We start from the raw sequence: 20,739 nt of genomic DNA on the forward strand, positions 1-20,739 counted from the left end.
AGTGCTTCTCAGAGAGCTGGTCTGTGATGAGAGATAAGGAGCTCATGCCAGAATATAATTGAACAACTTGCTTCCTTCATCAAGAAAGTATCAGTGTTCTGGGGAGTATAGTTGGTTTTATTCTGGTTCACTCTTCTCAATTCTTTGGGACCTGATAAATAGTTCACACATCAGCTCCTGGTCTGGGGACCGTACTTTGAGTAAGCTGAAGCTAGCTCCTATTTTTCAAATGGAGCATCTGAGGGTCTCCTAAACGATTAAAATGTAAACTTTACTTGTGTCTGTTTGAGATAAAATTTCACTGAAAATGAAGTTGGAAACACTATAAATGCGAATAGAATACAGTGTGTGTAAGATAGGGACAGTATTCTAATTCTTTCTCTGGGTTCATTGATGTTTGTTATAGATTTTTATGAATGAATAAACGAATGAGTGGTGGCCACATATATTATGGTGGGAGCAGTAGGTAGAACTTTGTCTCCCATATCCAAGATGGTGGCCACATATACTCAAGATAGTAACTGTATACATCACTTAGGGTGCTCAGTGATATTACACATTGCAGTCCCTGAGAAAGCTCCCTCATGTTCTTTCTGATGCAGTCTTAGCATCTATACTTCTGCTTCTGGAAAGCGCTTCTGTGTACAACTGTGGCCCGTATAGGTGGGTGAAGGAGCTGCTATTAGCCCAGGAAACACACAGAAACTGTCTGGAAACCTTGGGTTTAGATGGATAATTGGTTAATAAATGAGAAGGACACACTTAGGCGTTTTAGTTTATGATTTGCAGTGTGATAGAACATCTTGTTTGCACAGTCACATTAGTCAGTCTTGTATTTCAGCAGCATATTGCTGGTCTTCCAGGATGAATTACCAACTTCAGTTCTGTGGGTGGGTTTGTCATACACTCCCAGTTTTATCTTTCTTTCTTTCTTTTTTTTTTTTTGGTACAGGGGATCGAACTGAGGACCTTGCACTTGAGATGCAGGTGCAGTGTCACTGAGCTAAATCCCTGGCACCTATCTGAATTTTTTATGCTAGGGCTCACTGGGAAAATTTATAGTTCTTGCCACTCAGCTGCAGTCTTGTTCCAGTAGGTGTTTATTCAGGTCTTTTAAGGATGATCCTTTTTCTTCTCGTGTTAGAGATCTAATGTGCGATTATTATGATGTATGATGTGACATTTCATCTCCTGATACATTAAATTAGCTATGTATAATGTCAAAGAAAAGTCAGGGCCAGCTGACCCCCCCCCCAACCTTTGGCCTTGGTGTGTGTACATTTTCCATGCTTGTTCTGTTTTCTCTTTTGCTAGGCATGAGGGTCTAGGTGGTCTTTATTCTCTTCAATTCACTCCTCCTTGGTTCTGGGCACATACATTTGATTTCTTTTAGCTATTACTTTTAGAATTTCATGTGTTACTCTTAATATCATTCCTTTACCTTTATTTATTGCTGTTTTTACACAGTCTCCCTACCTATGTGTGCAGTTATTTTTATTTATCTTGCTTGAGTCTTGTTTTCTTTTTAAGATGAATTTGTTTATCATCATTTCTGGGTTACAATAGCTTATAATTCAGAGATGGTTCTTAGCTACTTTTTCTGGTCTTATTGTCAGCAATTGCTATAAGCCATTTGTTGAACTCTCTCATTCTTTTATTTATGCCTTCTGTTTTTATTTTTGCTATCTCTTTGGGGTTCTGTGCTAGATTCTGAGTTACTTCTTCTCATTTACCTTCTAATTCAAGTGTTCTCTTTTCAGCTAAATCTAATCTGCTGTTTTATATATCTGTTGAATTTTTTATTACCATGATTATAGTTTTTGTATCTTGATTATCTGTTTAATTCTTTTTCATATGTCTCTTTTAATGTTTTTCTTTATGCTTTCTTTTTTCTTTTATATCATTGATTATTCAAATTGTATTTATATTCACATTTCTTTTTCCTCATGCACTTCCCAATGGTGGAGTGTTTGTAAGAAAGGAGGCAGTACTTTTCCTCACTGGAGTACACAGTTCATCTGTTTTATTCCACTTTTGCTTGACTGATGCTTTTGGTCAGGTGTTCCAGAATGTCTTGGTAAGTCAGGGAAAATCTAAGTCAGAGAGTAAGTCTAGGATAATGACTTGTATCAGAATCTTATACTCCCCTCTTCATGGCTATTTATTCAGTTAATCCTTCTGTCCCCACATTTATAGTGAATTCTATTGTGCAGAAGATTTTTCTTTTCTTCCCTAAATTCTTCAGTCTAGATTTGTCAATTTCCTCTATCTTTGTAGTTAAAACAATTTTTAAACATGTTATTTATGAGGCATTGAAAGTCAGAGCCTAGTAAGTTACTCAGGAGAAAGAAGATTCCAGAAAAAGATAATCTGCTGTGTATTCTGGTCATGCCTGACCACTTGAGTGTAATTGTGCAAACCAATGAATGTTTCTGATCTCAGCTTCTGGGATTGTATTTGGAGATCTCAGACATGCCTCCCAGAATTGTCATTTGGAAACCCTGCTAGCAGTTTGAAATTGTTTTCAATTAAAAATAGAGTGCATAGGCTGAATAACAAATGGATTAGCTTGGTAATCAATTTAGGTAACTTTATATTTTATGAAAGCAAGCAAGCTTTGTTGAGGAATCTTTTTTAAATCTGCCAGACTTGTGACACCAATAAATAAAAAAGATTCCAGATGATAGCTGTTACTGGTGCAGAAACTCTTGTAACATGCATGATTTGTTTATTCTTCCTAGCTGAGATAAGTATATATATATTTTCTGATACTGGGAATTGAACTCAGAACCTTGTGCCTGCCAAGCAGGCACAGTGCTACTGAGCTACATCCCCAGCTCTAGAGATAAGTATATTTTAAAAATATGTTTAAGAATTCTAAGTGGCAATAATTGTAAATACTGAAACTTCTCATTGGCTTATTTCCATGCTGCCAAACTCAGCCTTGGTATTCAGATAGATGAATTAGATGAAAAGACTCATAATGGATCATACTTGTTTTAAGTGGTTTGAAAAGTCAGATTCTTTGTATTTCCAATTGGTGCAAAAAGCAGCTTCAGAGAAAGCCAATTTCCCCAACCTTTGAGCAGTTTATTGCCAGTTACCCAATTGAATAGAAAATTGTAGTTTGCTTTCAACAACCCACTTTTGTTTGTTTTGCCTCCTTCTCTTAAGAAGATGCCCTGTTCACACAGAAACTAACAAAGAGCCTGTCTAGGTTATAGTAGCCTCTTCCATCACCCTCACTCTCATCGATGATTTTGCTTTCCATCACTTCAGATACCTGTCATCAACCATGGTCCAAAAATTTTATCTGGAAAATTCCAGAAATAAATAATTCTTAAGTTTTAAATGACTTTTAGCATTGATAATCTTATCGTTATTGTATTTCATTATTGGTCTTTGTTAATCTCTTACTAGGTATATGATGAAACTTCATTGTTGGTGTGTATACATGGGAAAAGCATGATATATACAGGGTTCAGTGATATCCAAAGTTTCAGACATCTCAGATGTTTCCCTTGTGGGTCAAAGGATTACTGTAAATTATTTTATTCTGGTTGTAAACAATGCCAGTACTGGCTTTTTTCAACAACAAATAGACACAAACAGCTTCTGTCTCAGAGAAAGGGAAATCTGATGGAAAATGCACTTATAGTGTTGGTTGGGTTTGAGGCAGACATTATACACTTGAATCTTGGTTTTTGACCAAGATTTTGAGATGTTTATAAATGATTTCCGGTGACCTCAACCCATGGATGGAAATGAGGCTGTTCATTTATAATAGTGTTTCTCTGTTTCACTAGCTGCTGCTGCTACTGCTCTTCCTCCACCTTTTCTTCCTCCTCTTCTTCTAGCCCCTCCTGTTCCTTCTCTTCTTTCTCCTCTTTTTTAAAATTTATTACTGGTTGGTGGATGTTGCTGTCAACTGTCCAGAAGATTAGCTTGTTCTAGGTTCTGAGACCTCTTTTCTTTGAAGCTTTGGGTAAATTTTTATATATATATATAATTTAATAACAAAGATTGGAATCCAGAGTTCATAATGACTTCAAACATGCTTTTACTTTTGCCTATACTGTTTCCAAAGATTAAAAAAAATCTTCAGATTCCATAGAAAAACACCAGAGCAAGACATTGATTTATCACTGGATAATAAGAAATAGTGACAGAAAAGTACAGGATCATCTGGGAAGTTAGTAGAATGAAGATTACTAGAGGGTTATTAAAAAGAAGCTAAAGATGGCCTATAGCATATAAATTGACAAAAATATCAAAATTTAAAGGTTCTAGCGAATTGGTTTTATACCAGGGTCCAAAAGGAAATCTAATTTTATGATGCGGATTGGCCCAGTAGCTTTTTTGTTCCATGAAGGGAAGCGGAATTGTTCAGAATGATTTTTCAGGAATCCAGAAATGTACTTTTATATGAATGTCCTAGTTTTTAAATGGTTGGTTTGGAAACAGTGTTGCACCCTCTTACCAAAATATTTAGAGGACAGACTGCCAATCCTCAATGCCTTCTTATAGCATCCATCTAATATCTGTAGTATTCCAAAAGTGAATAAGCCAGGATTAATATTTGGCAGCTAGTTAATTTTTCCCTGCCTACTATAGAGTCCTACAAAATGAGTTGCTTTTAAGTGATAAGCAGCATTCCACTATGTATAAATAATTTATTGATAAGATCAGCAATCAGAACCATTGTATCTTTTACCTTCTACTCAGGGCACATTATAGCTAAAGCTCCAGAATAAATTGGGAACATGCTCTTATCTATGTCTTATATTTACTGGTTAACAGTACAATTAATGAGGGGAAAAATTATTGATTATTACTTATGGAGAAAAAAATCATTCCTTTAAAATAAAGATGAAAACTGAAAGTACATCTGTTTTCTCCCTTTAAATTAATTACAACCACAAATGTCACTATATAACAAATTACCAATGAGGCTCTGACCTGAGAATCAAAAAATTAAATTCTCAAAATTTAAAACTATGAAAAAAACTAAGTAATATACAATTGATTGAGAAGCTAATGCTGAAGAAATCTCCAAAAAATAAAAAAGCACACGTTCAATAATCACACTCTGTGTTTCAGAGAAGAGGCATTAGGCATTCATGTCATAGGGTCATTCACAGATGTACCTAGTATGCCATGTAAATTCAAGGGTTTGACCTGTTTCTAAAGAGATTACATCTCTTGAGAAGTTCTCCACATCTGTGACAGGGGATGTTAAAAACATCTTTATTTCTTAAGCAGTTGGCGTCTCCTTCTAAAGAAAGCTGTTGCAAATCCAGGTCCAAAGTACAAGGTTATCATAGTCATTAACCGCCACTTGTTTTCCACAGAAAATGGCAAATTCTTCCCTCCTTGTAGTGGCTCCAGTGCACCACAGAGGTTTTGAACCTTCGGTAGCTCTGTTCCAACACGGTGCTGCTGGAAGCTCTGTGAAAGATGCAGAAACAGAAGGCAGAATAAATGGCCACAGAACCCTAAACCCTCGAGTACTCATGACCTTGTTCCCCTGGAGCTGGATGAATCTTAATGTTCTTGGGGTCTGAAGTTGAAATTGGGTCTATTTTTTTGGAGTTTTATAAAGTCACGGCCCTTCAGACCTTCAAAAATCACTTAGATATCAATATAAGGCGATAAAATTGAGGCTTCAGGTTGGACCAGGTGTAGAACTTTTATCTCCAGGGCACAAGGCACACTTCCTTATTTCATAGCATCTGGGTGAAAAAGAGGACATATATGAGAGGATAAAGTCACAAGGTGTCATAGAAAAAGTACAAGCTGCACTATTATATTCAAGTTTCCTCATTTTCCCAAGCCTGATTCTAATTTGTGGAAAGGGAATAATACTGACCTCATAGGTTGTTGTGAAGAGGAGTGAGTTTTAGGCTGGCATGCAGGCCAGGGTAGTGGTGTTTACACCACTGTGTAGCACAGAGACTTGAGTCCCTACCTGTGGAGGGAGTGGCTTCTACCTAAGGTCAGCCCCAGGTGCCTGAGTCCTTGCAGGTGCTCCAGCAGTTCATGCCATAACCCTATGGCACAGCCTCTTCTCTGTTCACCCTTGATAGTGGGGAGGAGAGGAGGGAAGTGTGACTCCCTCTCTTCTCTGTCGACAGCCATCTATCACACCTGTGAGACCTCCAACTTCCAGTGCCACAATGGGCACTGCATCCCCCAGCGATGGGCATGTGACGGTGACACAGATTGCCAAGATGGTTCTGATGAGGATCCTGTCAGCTGTGGTAAGTGCAGATGCCCCGCCGCTCTGGAGCCTCCTCAGTGTCTGCTGTTCAGGATGAGGCAGCAGCCAGGACAGGAGATGGAATCCTGGGTTGCCACGCCTAGGTTTCCTCTCACCTGAACAAGCGCACCTCCTCCCTGTGATGTCTTCAGTAGACCATGTAGCTTTCATTCTCTGACAAGGACTTTGTCTCTCACACAAACAAGAATTAAATGCCACCACACCATAGCAACAGAATTCAAGGTGCTGTTTGACACTAAATATTCTTAAAGTTTTCTGTCCTTATCCTTTTGCCAAACATTGCAAAATTTAATAGGATTGTACTTACTGTCTACATGTCTTTGTATTGCTTTCTTTTAAAAAAAATTATTAGTGCAAGTTCACAGTATATAATGATTACATACATCATGGGGAGTTAGTACGTGCATAAAATGTCATAATTTCTTTCACTTTACAAGACTTTAAGAAGTTGTTTCTATGTATCTGTATTTTCTGTAGTTAGCATGTTTTATGGAGGCTCCATATTCAGTTCTTATTTTTACCACTTGGTTTATTTAGTTGATTCCTGCCTGGGTCTTTGAGTGCTTTTAGTTTTACATTGTTGTGCTAGTACAGCCATTCAGGTCCTTAGAAGTGAAATCCTGTTTTTTCCTTTGAGATATTTCCTAGAATATTGTCTTAGTCACTTTTCTGATCACTGCGACAACTGAAAGCCCTCATTTAAAGGAGGAAAGGCTAATTTGGGCTCTTGGTCCTTGCTGGGTTGGCTCCAGTGCAGAAACACCATGGCAGAGGGACATAGTGTAGAAAAACTGCTCGCATCATGGTGGCAGGAAGCAGAGAAGGAAAGTGGGAGCTAAGGAAGGAGACACAGCTTAGCGGGACACACTCCCAGTGACGTACTTCCAGCCGGGCCCCACCTCCCAACTGCAGGTCAATGATAGCACCCCTGTGATACACATTTTCTTGCCTTTTACCTAGTCCTCATGGAACTATCTGCCAAACACTGGTTTTGCAAGGCTACTGCTACTCTGGTAGAACTGATGTTTAAGTCTAATGCTGAGCAGTAACTCTCTGATTAGGAAAGAGGGTAAACTAGTGTTACAGCTTCTGATGAAGACGCCTTGGTTGTAGCTTAATTTCCCCTGGAACTGGTTGTGAAATTTCAGATTCTTAAATATTTTTAGGCAGACTTTTTCCAAAAGGGTTTTGTGTTAGAACGCCTGAAGAACTAAGGTTGCAAGTGATTCAAAGCGATTTAAAAATCTAGGATTTTATAATGGGGATTCGTGTCCTAATTTTTCTTCTAGTCCCTGAAACTTTTCTTTTTGTTCCAAAAATATACTTAATTTTTGACTATATAATACATTTACCTAGTTCAAACTGGAAAAAGTATAAAAACACCACAGTAGAAGTTGCTCTGCCTATCTGCCCTGTTCTGACCCTGTCCCCATAGGAAACCATGCTTTAATTTCCTTTCAGAACACTTTTGTGCATATATAGTCATGCAGTGCATAATGGTATTTCTGTGACAGACAGAATTAACGATGGTGATCCCTTGAGATTATTATGGAGCTGAAACTTTGTTGCCTACTAACATTGTAGTCACTCTCATAGTTCGATGCTGTACCCAAGTGTGTGTGGTGGTAAAAAAACACACTGTACTCTAGTTGTATAAAAGTATAGCACATACAGTTACATATAGCATGTGATAGTAATAGACAACAGTGTCACTGTCTTATCTGTTTATGCTACAATACTTTTTATCACTATTGCATGGTTCACCTCTCAATTACTATAATCCAAGTTAACTGTAATGTATTCTGCTGCATTACACTGGCAGCAGCCTTGTACATCTTGTGTTTACCACATCTCTTGATTGTATCAAGTGAGCATATTGAGTGATCTATCCATACCATCAAGGTCTGTGTAAGTACATTCTGACTTTCAAATGGCAAAAAATGGAATAAAGTATGTCTTTAAGAATGTACTTGTTGTGGTGATGCATACATAACTATTTAAACAAAATCGAAATAAACTCTGTGTTCTTGTCCTGTTTTATACAAATAATATTATACTGAGCATGTGATGTTGTACTTTATTTTTTCACATAACTCTGTATCTGGGAGAAAATTTTCGGTATTGCTCTTCTTTAATTAATTAGTGTTCTTTAATTTAATTAGTGTTCCAATGTACAATCATTTATTAAACAGTCCCCTAATGATGAATGTCCAGGTGGTTTTTGATCTGTTACAAATAGCAACACAATGTAACACTTGTACTTAAAATTAAGTACAGATTTTTACCTTATATTTACATCATTTTTTAGTTTTGTACAACACATTTCTACATTTATAATTGTTGGGTCCAAGTATATTTACATGTGATTGAATTGTCTTAGGGCTGATACAGATTTATACCCTGCTAATAAGGGATGTGAGTGCCTGCCTGTTTCTTCTTTGTCATTCTTTGCTGTTGTTGCATTACATTTCAGAGAAGAAGTGCAATGGATTCCGTTGCCCCAATGGCACATGTATCCCATCTAGCAAACACTGTGATGGTCTGCGGGATTGCTCTGATGGCTCAGACGAGCAGCACTGTGGTGAGTCTGCTCCCTGCACCGAGGCCTGGTTGTTGTGAATGAGGAGCATCAGTTGGATCAAATCCCTTTGTTTCTTCAGTTCCTCTTCTTGGTTAGCTTTTAACCCTTAACCATGGCGTGGGGGCCAGGATTTAGGAGCTGATTGGGCAGGGAGACTCGGTTTGGGCAGAGGAGAGCAGGAAGAGGGCCAGGGTCAGTGACTGTGGGATGAGTTTATACTTGGGAGAATATTATTGTTTGGCTGACATGTATACCCCATTTATACTGAATGTGGCGATTTCTTGAATGTTTGCATGAGATTCACTATATTACATAGAAAAAGTCAAGGAACAAAAATTTGGGGAGAAAAAATTTTATCATGTTCCATTGTCACAGGTGTTCCAAAAATGGAATGCTGGGATTTGAAGGGTTACTACAAATCAACCATTTATTTTCAATTAGGCACTTGCTTCTTCTTGATGGGTTTCGTCAATGTTGCTGATTGTCACTTAGGAGGCATTTATATGTCAGGTGATCCTTTCTATCCCCAATCTTTTTCAGATCATCTTGGCTTAGTGGTGTTTACCCTTGAGTATACAGTGGAACCACCTGCAGAGCTTTGAAAAGCATGAGTGCCTGGGCATCAACTCCAGACATTTTCAGTTGATTAGAATCTGGATTGAGCCATGGATTTTTTTTTTTTTGTCTTTTTTGTTAAAACAATGTTCAAGTATTTCTAATGTGCAATCCACAGTGAGAACGAATATGTTGTGTAAGGGGTGGTGAACTAGCATGGTTTTTTTTTTTGTCTTTTTTGTTAAAACAATGTTCAAGTATTTCTAATGTGCAATCCACAGTGAGAACGAATATGTTGTGTAAGGGGTGGTGAACTAGCAAGATTCAGCCAATAATCTAGTCTTTCAAACGAAGTTGTATTTGAGCACAGTAACCGCTATTTGTTTGTGTATTGCATAGGCTGCTCTTATGCTGTAGTGGTGAAACTGAGTAGCAGGCTGTATGTTTGCAGAGTCTAACATCTTTGCTGTCTGGTTCTGTTAGTAGGATTCTTCACAGAAATAAAACCAATAGTATATTAGAGAGAGAGGGAGAGAGAGAGAGAGAGAGAGGGAGAGGGAGACAAATTTATTATAAGTTCTTGTTTCACATGATTATGGGGACTGGCAAATGCAAAATTTGCAGGGTGAACTGGCAGGCTGGAGATTCATGGCAGCTGAAGTCACAATTCAAATCTCAAGGCTGTTGGGCTGGAGACCCAGGAAATAAGCAGTTGTGATTCACCTGTGAAGGCCACACATTTCTACTGTGTGCTGTCATGGCCTTTTCTCTCTGTTATCTCTTCTTATGACACTGATCCTGTTGGATTAGGGCCCAACTCTTATGACTTCATTTAACCTTACTAACATTTTTTAAAAGTCCCCTTTCCATATACATTTGCACTGGGGGATTAGGGCTTCAACAGAAGAATTCTGGGGAGGAAGGGTAGGCATAATTCAGTTCATAACACTGGTCCCATAAACAAAAAGTTTACCAACCCCTGGATTAGTCAGGATCATATTAGTAGTTGGCTTACTGGCTTTGATGTCGATTGGCTCTGGATTTCACTTTGGCTTCTCCTTCATTAATTGTTTATTCTTGGCACAGTACTTGATGCTGTTACTGTTACTTTTTTCATTTTAAAACAGAGATGATTAAATATCTTATAATGCTATCTTTAGGGTTTAATGATGCTCTTTATGACAAGTGCTTTAGCTCTGACCTTGGTGTAAAGCGAGTGCTTGATCAGCAGTAGCTGTGACTGTTGTTTCCTGAATGTACCTCTGTATCAGTCTCATTTGCCCAGCTGGCCCCCAGTGCTCATTGCCATTTCTCCCCCTTGCCCTCTTGAAGAACCTCTCTGTACACGCTTCATGGACTTCGTGTGTAAGAATCGCCAGCAGTGCCTGTTCCACTCCATGGTGTGTGATGGGATCATCCAGTGCCGGGATGGATCAGATGAGGATCCTGCCTTCGCTGGATGCTGTGAGTGGGGCCGGCGGCCAGAGTTCATTCATGAGCATGAGGTTGCACTACCTTGGAATGCACTTCTGCTTGGTTAATGAGTCTCAACAGAGTGTCTACGTTTGCCTTTTCTGACTTAAGTTTTCTTGCTTAAGAAGTGCTGCTTTTTAGCTGTAAGAACATGTATAAGGGGATTAGGCCCCACTCAGTGGAGAAGGCCCACGATCTTGGCTGAAGTGTCACCTTGTCCAGAGGCCTTCCTTTCCATTCTGTACGCAGTGGCCAGTCTCCATGCCCCTCTCCCTGAGGTCTTCACAGCACTTTTCCCCATTGTATACACTACGTACTTATTTTACTGTCTACCTCTCCTGTTAGCATGAGTTTCACCACAACAGGGGCTTTGTTTTATTCACTGAGATAGCCCCGTTCCTCAAACAGTGCCCCGTTTATATTTGTTGGCTTGGGCCACAAAGTGCTCTGAGTACATTTCTCTAACACAAGAGAAATGTATTTGCTCACTGTCTAGAACTAGAAGACCAAGATCAAGGTGTTAGCAGAGTCGATTTCCTCAGAGATCTTTTTCTTGACCTGATAGATGGCTATCTTTTCCCTGTATCTTCGCATGGTCATGCTTCTCCACATGCCTGTGCCTGAATTTATATGAATACCGCTCATGTATAGGGCCCACCCTCATGCCCTCATTTTAACTTTAATTACCTCTTTAAACATTATGCCCAGAACAGTCACATATTTGAAGTCCTGGGGATTAGGACCTCAACTTATTAATTTTGGGAAGATAAACTCAGTCTGTAACAGCACTCATAAAGTTTTACAGAATGGGCTAATTAACAAAAGGTATTTTCTGTAAAGATTCAGTTTGCTCTTCCACCTTCTTTTTGAGGAAGCGCAGTTGCTTTGACTTCCCCAGCACAGAAGTAATCTGGACTGACAGGTGTTTTTTCCTTATGTAGCCCACGATCCTGAGTTCCACAAGGTGTGTGATGCATTCGGTTTCCAGTGTCAGAATGGAGTGTGCATCAGTTTGATTTGGAAATGCGATGGAATGGATGATTGCGGCGATGACTCTGATGAAGCCAACTGTGGTGAGAGTTTAGAGCTGCCTCTGTGTATCCTGGCCTTTTGGGACAATGATACCTGTAGTTAAGGAGAAAACATTAGCTAGAAGTCACCCTGAAGACTGTCTTCTCCTTCCTTTGCAGCACCTACTACAGTTCTTGACTCCCCAAATGAAGAATTAAATGAAGTGGGAACCTGAGAGCTTATAGGTGCCAGGGACATGTTCATCTCGTGTCCTGTCCTTTCCCCAATTGGGAGGATCACATTATATATAGGCAAATAGGCTAGGTGAGGACTCAAGGCAAATATGACACAGTGTAGTTGCTCTTCCCTGAAGTTACAGACTACAGCATCACCACTGAATTACCGTCAGTACTTAGGTTATTCCTTTCATGAAATGTGAAAATGAAAACCTGACGGTTCTTCCAACAATACCCAAATGTAGGATTGAGAAACAAGAGTGGAAGGCTGCGAATTGAGTGCTTTTAAGTTTGTGGGTGTATTTTGTCGTTCCTCGGGTCATGGCGGGAGCATATGGTCTCTGGAAGGGGAGTGCAGGTGGCCCCAGTCTTAAGTTTTGAGGGGCAGGTGTACAGGAGGGAGCATAGTGTCCGGGGGAAATTACATGGTGTGATTGCTCTCTGCAGAAAACCCCACGGAAGTGCCAAACTGTTCCCGATACTTCCAGTTCCGGTGTGAAAATGGCCACTGCATCCCCAACAGGTGGAAATGTGATGGGGAGAATGACTGTGGGGACTGGTCCGAAGAGAAGGATTGTGGAGGTGAGAGGCCCCAGGGTGGTACCTGACCGATTGTGGCACCAGAACAGTCTAACCTGTCTGCACAGAATCTAACTTTGTAGGGCCTTACATATTCCTTACATTTTTGGATTTTTTTTTTGAGTTGTGACCTTGAGATTTTTTTTTTAGCCCCTCTCTCATTTTGAAATCAGGGCAGTTGATTTCTCCTGTTCCCAAGGTTATTCTTTGCAGATTTTGTAAGCCATTGCCAGAAGTCTAGAGCATTGCTGCTCAGAATGTAGTCTGCAGACCAGTAGCATCTGCATCTCCTTGAGCTTGTTAGAAATAGAGAATCTCAACTGGGTGTGGTGGTGCAGGACTGTAATCCCAGCACTCTGGGAGGCTGAAGCAGGAGGATTGCAAGTTTGAGCCCAAACTGGGCAACGTAGAGGTCTTTTTGAGACCCAATCTCAAAATTTAAAAATGTTCAAAAGTACTATGGTGTAACTCTGTGCCAAGACCTTGGGGCCAATCCCTAATAACACAGAGGGGTGAGGGGAGGGTTGGAGAGAAAGAGAGAGGGAGAGAGAGAGAGAGAGAGAGAGAGAGAGAGAGAGAGAGAGAGGATATGAATTGGTGGCCCTGTCCACACTGACTGAATGAGAATCTGCAAGGTCCTGCATGCACTGTGATACATCACAGAGCACTGATGCGGCATACATACCCTTTCTGTTTCCCTCTTGGCGTTCTCACCTCCAAGCCAAGCATCGGGGTCATTATGATGAATGAACTGGAACAGCAGTACTTCTCCAGTCATCCAGTGCCTTCTAGGCCACCTATTCCCATCAGATTTCACAAGTCCTCACAAAAGCAAACTCACCTGACTTACTAGCTTGTATCCATATGATAGTATGGTAACTCCACTACCCTAAAGAGAAGAGTATCTCCTATTCTGACATCCCACTGAGAGTGATTTGCAGATGGGCTGCTGTTCTAAGCTGTGCTTGTCACTGGCTCTCAGCTGGAGTAGCTAAAACTAGGACATGTGCACTAGGTTTTGGACACATTTGGTCAGAGATCAAGCTTCTAGTAATGCCCTGAATTTCCTCACTTGGTATTTCCCTCAGATTCAAACCTTCTTCCCTCCCCAACACCTGGGCTCTCCACCTGCCTGCCCAATTACTTCCGCTGCAGCAACGGGGCCTGCGTAATGGACACCTGGGTGTGTGATGGGTACCGGGACTGCGCAGATGGCTCAGATGAGGAAGCCTGCCCCTTCCTTGGTGAGTCCTGTCCCTCACTCCCTCCTGTGGCTCCAGATGTGGGGAGTGGACTTTCCAGGAGCACAGCCTGTCCACACCCTGTGCCTCTCACCAACATCATGCCTTTCAGGCATGGAGACTTCCGGTGATGCTCCTGGATAGAAGGCTCTGGGAGCCTGAAACTGTAGCATCTCATTTTCCAAACAGCTCTCCAAGCTCCCTGCCAGAAAAGTCCAGCCACCTGCTTCCCGCCCCTGCTGTGGTAGGGCAGCCTCTGCTTCCTTCTCAGTGGGAAACTGCAGTTGGGATGATAGGGAGGTTTGTGAGTGTATGTTAAACTCAGGGTAGAAGGCACAATTTTCTGGCTTGCAGGGTTGTTGGGCCTCTGCTTCCAAAGGAAGAGTGAGCACTGCCATCTAGTGGCTGAATGCAGAGGTAGCTACAGGTCTGTGTTGGAACTGCCAGGCTAGAGGCCTGGGCCTTCCAGATCGCATTTCGTGTGTCCCCTCCACTGGGAGCAGAACAAGTTAAGGATGCTGTGCTCCTCCCTAAGGAGGAGTCGGTTTCAAAGTCATTAACAAGAGGAGAATAGAGACATGTTTACTACGCTTTGCATAATCCTTCCAGCAGACGTCCAACAGTCTGATTTTCTTCCTGTATGACTGTTCATTCTGTTGCTTCCCTATTTAAAAGTCACCAATGATTTCCTCTTGTCATTTTTTTCTAGAAGATCAATCATTGATGATTCATTCCTGCTTCCAAGGCCCTGTGTGAGCTGATTCCTCCTTGCCTCCCTTAATTCTTACATCAGCCCTCATTCGTGCCAGACAGACTTGCTTCCTTCCCACCTGTACATGTGTCTGCAGCAAGGCCTCTGCCCTTAGTAGAAACTCCTGTGCCTTCTACCTCACTCTGCTACTTCTCCTGTCCCTGAAACCCTCCGTCCATCATGGGAAACTGAAGTCTGGAGTTTACAGAAAAGTGACCTTGCTATGTCATAAGTATTCCTCGAAGTATGGTCCACTGACTACCTATAATGGAATCGCCTGAGGTGGGTGGGGTCCAGGAGATCCCCATGTGCTTTTTAGGTTCACTGAAATTTGAAATTCTTGCTTCAAATGACTGTGGATTGAGTCTCCCCTTCAAACCTCACCTCCAGAGGTTTTCCAGCGCTCCACTTTCCCCAACTCCTTGACATCATGTGCAGGTATTTTCCAATCTCATTGGACTTACCCCTTGACCTTTTGGATTCTTGACTATGACCTGCCCTATATGGCTTTCTAATTTTCTCATGTGTGTAGACCTCTCTGTGTGTGTGTGTGTAGCAGTTATGTGGAACTCCTCTTTAGGCATCATACTGTATACTACGTTGAATCTTTTGCTGTGTCTATCACGATAATAGGCAAATCATTATTGCCTGTTATATGCTTCTCAAACTAAAATGAACTATAAAAAAAGAAATCGGTTATCTCCCCCCTTTCCTTTCAAAGCCTGGCTATTGAATAACTTGCTGATCCTTCTCTGAAAATTGTTTTTAATTATTAAAAGTCTGACCAGGACAGTAACATACCCTAGCAGATTCTGACTAATCTAGTGAGCAGATCCCTAATTGCATATCTCATTCAGCTTGCGTCTTCTTTCTGTGTAGATGGTTGGCACAAATTCAAACTCGGTGTTTTCTCCAGCTGTTACTTCCTATTTCTTTAGTGTCGAAGCCTTCTACCTGCTTTCTCTTTCTCGTATCTCTCCCCTTCAGCCCATTTTCCAATAAGACACGTGCTGATGCATGGTGATAGCCTCCCTTCCTCTCTTGGGGCATTGCAAAGATTCCCTTCTTGTCCAGGAATAAGCGCATCATTTGCTTTGGCTAACTTTCTAGGACCATGACAATTTTAAAGTTATCTCTGAGGCTGATCATTTTCCCCAGAGAAGATTCCTACTAGCTCCTGCCTAGACAACAGGGATCTCCTTTGTGGGATTCTTGGGACAAGAAATGAGATCTTCACATTCTGCAGTCTGCAGGTTTAATCCCAGGCGTATGCTAAGATGTTCTTGCTCTCACTGTGCCTCTCTGAGCTGCTCTCTATTTTTATTTTGTTCAAATGACAACTTAGCAGTCCTATTGGGATGATATATGTGGTAATTGTCTCATGGGGCTGTTTGGTGGAGGCGAGATAGAGAATGCAGTCATTTCTTTTCTGTTGTTTTTATGGTACTGAGATGGAACTCAAGCTTTATGCATTCTGCTAGGGGCTGTGCTCGCAGCCTGAGAGTGTAGCTTCTTCCTAGACATCTTTCCGTTGATTCCTTTATTTTACTTTTCTCCTTCTTTACTTCCAGTTAAGAGGAGCCAGTTTCAGAGCTTTTTTGAGGAATTCATAGTACTAATCTGATTAGTTCTTGTCTTTATCCTCTTGCAGATCAGGGTAGAATACAGGCCTCTCTGATCTCTTCAGTCACTTGCCACTGTCTGTCTGCTTTCCTTCTTCCTTTCATTATTTTTGTCTAATTTCTTATTATACGTGCCCTTGTGGGTTTAGGACCTTAAAATCAGTCTCTGAACTATGTGTCTTTGGGTGCTATGAGGGAGCAAATTATGTCTCAGCATCCAGTCTGCTGTTTTGGTCCAAAGCTCACATGAGTCTCCAGGTGCCCACAGCAATCCCTGCAGCCCTGTACTTTCCTAACACACCGAGTCGGTGCCCTTCCTGCCAAGCTCCTCAATACTGACATGTGAGTTCTAAAAATCTCTTCTAGCAAATGTCACTGCCCCGTCCACTCCTACCCAGCTTGGGCGATGCGACCGATTTGAGTTTGAGTGCCACCAACCGAAGAAGTGCATCCCCAACTGGAAACGCTGTGATGGTCACCAGGATTGCCAAGGTGGCCAGGACGAAGCCAACTGTCGTGAGTACTTGGAGGGAGGCCCAGCCCAGTGCAGACTTGAGAGAGCCAGCTTCATTTGTGTGTGTGTGTGTGTGTGTGTGTGTGTGTGTGTGTGTGTGAGTCCAGGCACTTTTGTGTAACTATGCTTTTATAGTGTTCTCCATAGGGGCTTTCCTGCAGGAGCCCATAGCATATTATAGCCACATTTTTAAATAAGGTGATTGGTTTACTTTAAATACCAGGAACAGATTCATTAAAATATTTTCTGAATGAATGAGAAAAATAAACAGGGATTTTGCTAAATATTTCAACTGATTGAGACACCTGTGGGTAAAGCCATTACTTTCCATATGTGTATTCATTCTTCTGGAAATACTTAGTGAGTACCTATAAGGTGTAGAGACCATACTGTTTGAGCAGGATCACCTCTAGCACCTCATTAAGAAACTGAGCCTTAGCCCCTAGGGTAATTCCAGTTGGTGAACCTGAGCCCAGTATGAGTTGATGTACCCACTGTCTATGGGTTCTGCGTTGGCAATTGTCAAACATAATGGGTTTTGACCCTTGCTTCTCCAGTGTGCCCAGGGAGGACCCTTGGAGGAGGTGATAGAGGGAGACCCAGCCTTGTGAGCTGACTAAGGTCCACAGTGTGAGCTCAGCAAGGATGTCCTACAAATCAGGATGACTCTCAGGAGGCAGGGGGTAGAAGTGGACAGCCTGGAGGTCAGGACAGAGAGCTGAGGTAATCTGTTTCCTTCTTATGCCACCAAGAGAGAGCCTCTGGCTCCTGGCTACATGTTAAGGCCACCTCTGTTCTTATGGGTAGAACTGTAAAGGTTTGGCAAGTGTGTGGCTGAACAGTGCCCATTCACTCATCATCAGCATGCTTCTCTGATGGTGGACACAGTTGTAGAATGGGGCTCCCTCCTTTTGGGGGTCTCCTCTTCATCTAGTTGCCTACTGACTATACACAGGTGTCCCAGACAATTGCATGCCCTTTACTACCAAGAAGAGCATGTCTTCGTGCTTGTCTGTGTGTGATTTTTCCTCTGGTGATCATAGAGTGAGTGGCAAAGTCTGACCTGCCTCTCTACAGAGAGCTTTCTGTAGGCCTAACCTAAGCAGCAGGTGTCTCCATTCCTCTTCTTTGATCCTTGTTCTGGTCCTTTTCTTTTTTCCTTTATCAATGCCTAAGTGAAAATTGAAGCCCCAAATGAAACTCTGTCAAATCTTACCATTTCAGGATAGACTAAAGATTAAAAACAGAGAACATCAGTTATCTCTTAATTCTTCTAACTCAGGAGTGAAGAAATTTATGTAACAGTGGGATCATGTGAGAAGTGTTTATGAAAAATGTAAGTTTGGTCATCTTCGACCATTGAGTGCAGAGCAGTTTCTGGGAGGATGCTCAGGAATCCATCCGTGTGTGACTCTTAGCATCAGCAAGTGTGATAAATTCTGTGCTATCCTAGATACTTGGTGTGTGTCCAGTAACATCCTTCACTCTGGTTGGACAAATAGTCATTGATCACACAGGATATAGCAGGCACTGATCAGGCTATTGAGGACACATTCTAGTGGGAGAAACATGAATCCTTAGCCCCATCCCAGCACAGGATGGGCAGTAACAGAAGTGTCTTCAAGGAGCTGACATAGTTCAGAGGTAGATCTGGCTATCTTCCTGGAGAGATAGGACCTAGCTGGTCAGGAAAAGCATCTAGCTGATAACTCCTGAGTGTTTTTTTGTTTGTTTGTTTATTGTGAGAAATGTTTTTCTACTGTGTTACCCAGAGTAGCCCTGAACTCTAGGGTTCAAGTGGTCCTGAAGCCTCAGCTGAATAGTCAGGACAATGGGTGCACACCATCTTACTTAGCTCTGAGAGTATTAATGGAGAACAGTGAGATGATGAATGACAGGCATCCTAGGGACAGCGTGAACACCCAGAGACTCAGGAGCATAAGAAGACAGGTCTGAGGAGGGCCAAAGGGCAAAGGTTGAGTGCAGAGACAAGCAGGGGCTTGGTTAGGGCATCCATGCTAGAAATTTAGCCTTGTGCTCATAGAGAGCCATTGGACTTTGTTACGAGAGAAGTGAGTTAGAAGAAGGCAGAGGTGAGATTGGAATCCAACGCCAGTGAGGAGGTTAATGTGACGGGACTGTGAAGGTGAAATAGGAGGATTATATCATGGTGTATCCCAGGCCATGCAATCAGGATGTCTCCTCTGGATGACTGGAATACCATAGCTGCCAGACAAGGTGGAGGATGCCAGGTTTCCCTCTGTGGGTCTGGGACCATGATGGGCTCATTGACTTGATAGTAGAGCCTAAGTTCATGTGAGGCTTTCCAGTAGAAAGTTAGAGGTTGGGCCTGTCATTGTAGAGGTGTTTTGATCTTGCCCAAGTGCCATCGTCTATTGTCAGGTGTCTTTTCCACATGATGTCCCATGAGTCTTTGACGGTTTTCGCACTTTCATGGTGGCCTGTAACTGTCTCTAGTTATCGACCTGTGGAGACAAATTTCATTATGTCCTGGAAGTCTCGATAGGTTGCTGATTTGAGACAGAAATATTGCCTTAGCCAAGTTATTAACCTGAGATATGAAGCTTATTTATTACCAAATTTATGTTTTTTTTTCAATGTGTGCTTTCTAGGGGTCACAAGACCCCCATCTTTTGTACTGCTTTTCTTCTCCATGAAAGTTACATCTTTTATTTTGTATGTCTGAAGGGTCCTTTCTTTGTCCAAAATTCAAGAAATTTGATAAGTTGCTACTTAGGGGTCTTTTTTCAAGAAATACCCTTTAACTTTTGCTGCTTCTTCAGTTTCTAAGCTAGGTTGATTTGTTTGTTTGCTTGTTGGTTAGATTAAGAAAACAGTAAGGGATCACATTGCTAATATCCTCCATAATCAGGAGCCCAGTAGAGGCGGGTGCATTTTGGGGATGAATTGTACATCAGTACATTTGCTTCTACTTATCTGGAACTCAGGAACCAAAATGACTGATTATATTGCCTATGTGTTAGTTTCATTATTATGCCTGGCAGCATCCTTGCTTTTTTTTTTTGCTTTTATTTTTCACTACTTTATCGTAAGTGGTCTTCTTCAGGCTGCCCTACTTTTCTCCTTAATGTTTATAATGTTCTGTGATACTTTTTAAGGAGCTCTATCCTGTTCAAAAAGTCATCAGTGACTTGGATGAAAATTTGGAAGGCCTTTTTGTTGTATGTGCTAGCAATAAAAGTCAACAGGATAACTAATTTTTTTGTGAAATAATTAGGACTTAAAAAGGGAAATTAATATTTGATAATGTGGTTTGATGTATCATGTATGACATGAGGGCAATCCCTCATGTGAATCATATATTTATTCCACTTAATTCTCAATCTTGTGACTTGATATTGTTTAGAGACAAGAAACACTAAGAGCTATGGAAACGAAGGTTCAAAGAGGACCGACCACCTAGTCAGTAACAGACTGAGACATTTACCTAGACAAAGACTTGTGATCTCTCCGTCATGTTGTCTGTGTTGAAAGTTCTTATGATGGAAGGGTACACCACACATAACATACAAACAAACAAACAAACAAAGACTAGTGTAAAAATTGTTGCTTATATTAAAAGAATAAAAAAGTTGACCCCTGGGACATTAAAACAACATGACAGGTTGACCCCACACCCACCAAAATGACAGTAGAAACATCCGAGTCCAGTAACGGCACAATAAGGTGAACACGAAAAGTAATTAACAAAGAGGAAAAGAAATAGGATTTCCCTCCTGGATGGTAGTAACTCATTAATTGAATATTTAAGCCAGTATCTTCAGCCTGTTTTAAATCTGTCTGGTTCACAACAAAGCTGCTTAGTTAAGGGACTTAAAATCAAAATGTACCATATCTATAATTTGTCTCAATTA

General features: G+C 41.2%; 1 protein-coding gene and 1 pseudogene across 1 annotated transcript in view; one reads left to right on the forward strand and one right to left on the reverse strand.

Moving 5' to 3' along the window:
- The window catches only part of Sorl1 (sortilin related receptor 1), a 159,462-nt gene that overhangs the window by 115,389 nt on the left and 23,334 nt on the right, over positions 1-20,739 (forward strand). The window contains exons 26-32 of the mRNA XM_033764392.1: positions 6,135-6,260; positions 8,754-8,861; positions 10,749-10,880; positions 11,831-11,962; positions 12,584-12,718; positions 13,804-13,959; positions 16,696-16,845. Of these exons, the coding sequence (XP_033620283.1) occupies positions 6,135-6,260; positions 8,754-8,861; positions 10,749-10,880; positions 11,831-11,962; positions 12,584-12,718; positions 13,804-13,959; positions 16,696-16,845 (939 nt within the window). The remainder of the gene's footprint in view (positions 1-6,134; positions 6,261-8,753; positions 8,862-10,748; positions 10,881-11,830; positions 11,963-12,583; positions 12,719-13,803; positions 13,960-16,695; positions 16,846-20,739) is intronic.
- On the reverse strand, positions 5,248-5,874 carry LOC104857999 (annotated as a pseudogene).

Source organism: Fukomys damarensis, unplaced genomic scaffold (genome assembly GCF_012274545.1).
Source record: "Fukomys damarensis isolate Sample0158 unplaced genomic scaffold, DMR_v1.0_HiC HiC_scaffold_16, whole genome shotgun sequence".
Lineage (NCBI taxonomy): Eukaryota > Metazoa > Chordata > Mammalia > Rodentia > Bathyergidae > Fukomys > Fukomys damarensis.